Source organism: Sinocyclocheilus anshuiensis, unplaced genomic scaffold, assembly GCF_001515605.1.
Source record: "Sinocyclocheilus anshuiensis isolate Anshui unplaced genomic scaffold, SAMN03320099.WGS_v1.1 C32372326, whole genome shotgun sequence".
Classification (NCBI taxonomy): domain Eukaryota; kingdom Metazoa; phylum Chordata; class Actinopteri; order Cypriniformes; family Cyprinidae; genus Sinocyclocheilus; species Sinocyclocheilus anshuiensis.
In genome coordinates, this window is record NW_015615563.1 from 1 (window position 1) to 915 (window position 915).

At 41.4% G+C, this 915-nt stretch overlaps 1 protein-coding gene across 1 annotated transcript; it reads left to right on the forward strand.

Annotated features, from left to right (window-relative positions):
* Positions 1–93: 93 nt before the first annotated feature.
* LOC107682581 (protein polybromo-1-like) lies at positions 94–749 on the forward strand (the record flags this gene model as incomplete). Its single annotated transcript, XM_016478775.1, has 2 exons — positions 94–346; positions 551–749. Coding segments are annotated over exons 1-2 (238 nt in total), but the record flags the coding sequence as incomplete, so codon positions are not given.
* Between the last annotated feature and the right edge of the window lie 166 nt (positions 750–915).

The window sequence follows — 915 nt, forward strand, 5'->3', positions numbered from 1 at the left end:
CATAAAGACCTTAGGGTATCAGTCTCTTATTTACAGTGTACAGTGTACTTTTAGAGTAGACTTTGGGAGCTTGACAGCCCCTCGTCACTATAAGATTTTGTCATATGGAAAAGAGCCGCATTTCTCAATTTCTCTTTTTTTTGCTTGATTTAGGATAAAGATTTCACTTCAGATGTCTACATTTCTGTGGATTTCACCATAAGCTATTATCAGATGCTAATGCTTTCAGCAAAGAACATAAAGACCTTAGGGTATCAGTCTCTTATTCGCAGTGTATGCTGATTCATCTTTCACAGGTATAAATGGAATGGCCCCAGGGTCTACAGGAAGCTCTTATGGGACTCAGGTAATGCTCATTTTGAAAGTTTTCTCATTTATCCCTTACATTATAATGTTAAATGTTTAATTTTAGGAGATAGGTCAGGTGGCTTTAGCTGCTGGGGTACGAAAGGAAATGAAAGATCAACTGCTTTTAATTTTTGTGTTTCTTAAAACTCTGGTGTTAATATTGTGTCGTATTGAGGTTCCCTAAATCTTTGTGTTTTTCTAGATGGGTGTGATGAACTCAGGCCAGCAGGCCCCGCCACCCTACCCGGGGCAGGACCAGGTTGGGCAGCCCTCCACCCCCATATTTGTGGCTCCTCCACCCAAACCCCAGCAACTGCTCCATTCAGAGGCTTACCTGAAATACATAGAAGGACTCAGTGCTGAGTCCACTACTGTCAGCAAATGGGACCAAACGCTCTCTGGTGAGTAAGATGGCAGATTTATGTTATGTTAGTGGTTGACTTGCATGGGTTATTTTCCATGATCAATACAGTTACTTAGAGATCAGGGCAGCCAGGTGACTCTTACAAATTCTATTGAGAAATGCAGTGTTGCCAATTTAGCTACTTTGTAGCTAGATTTAGCGAC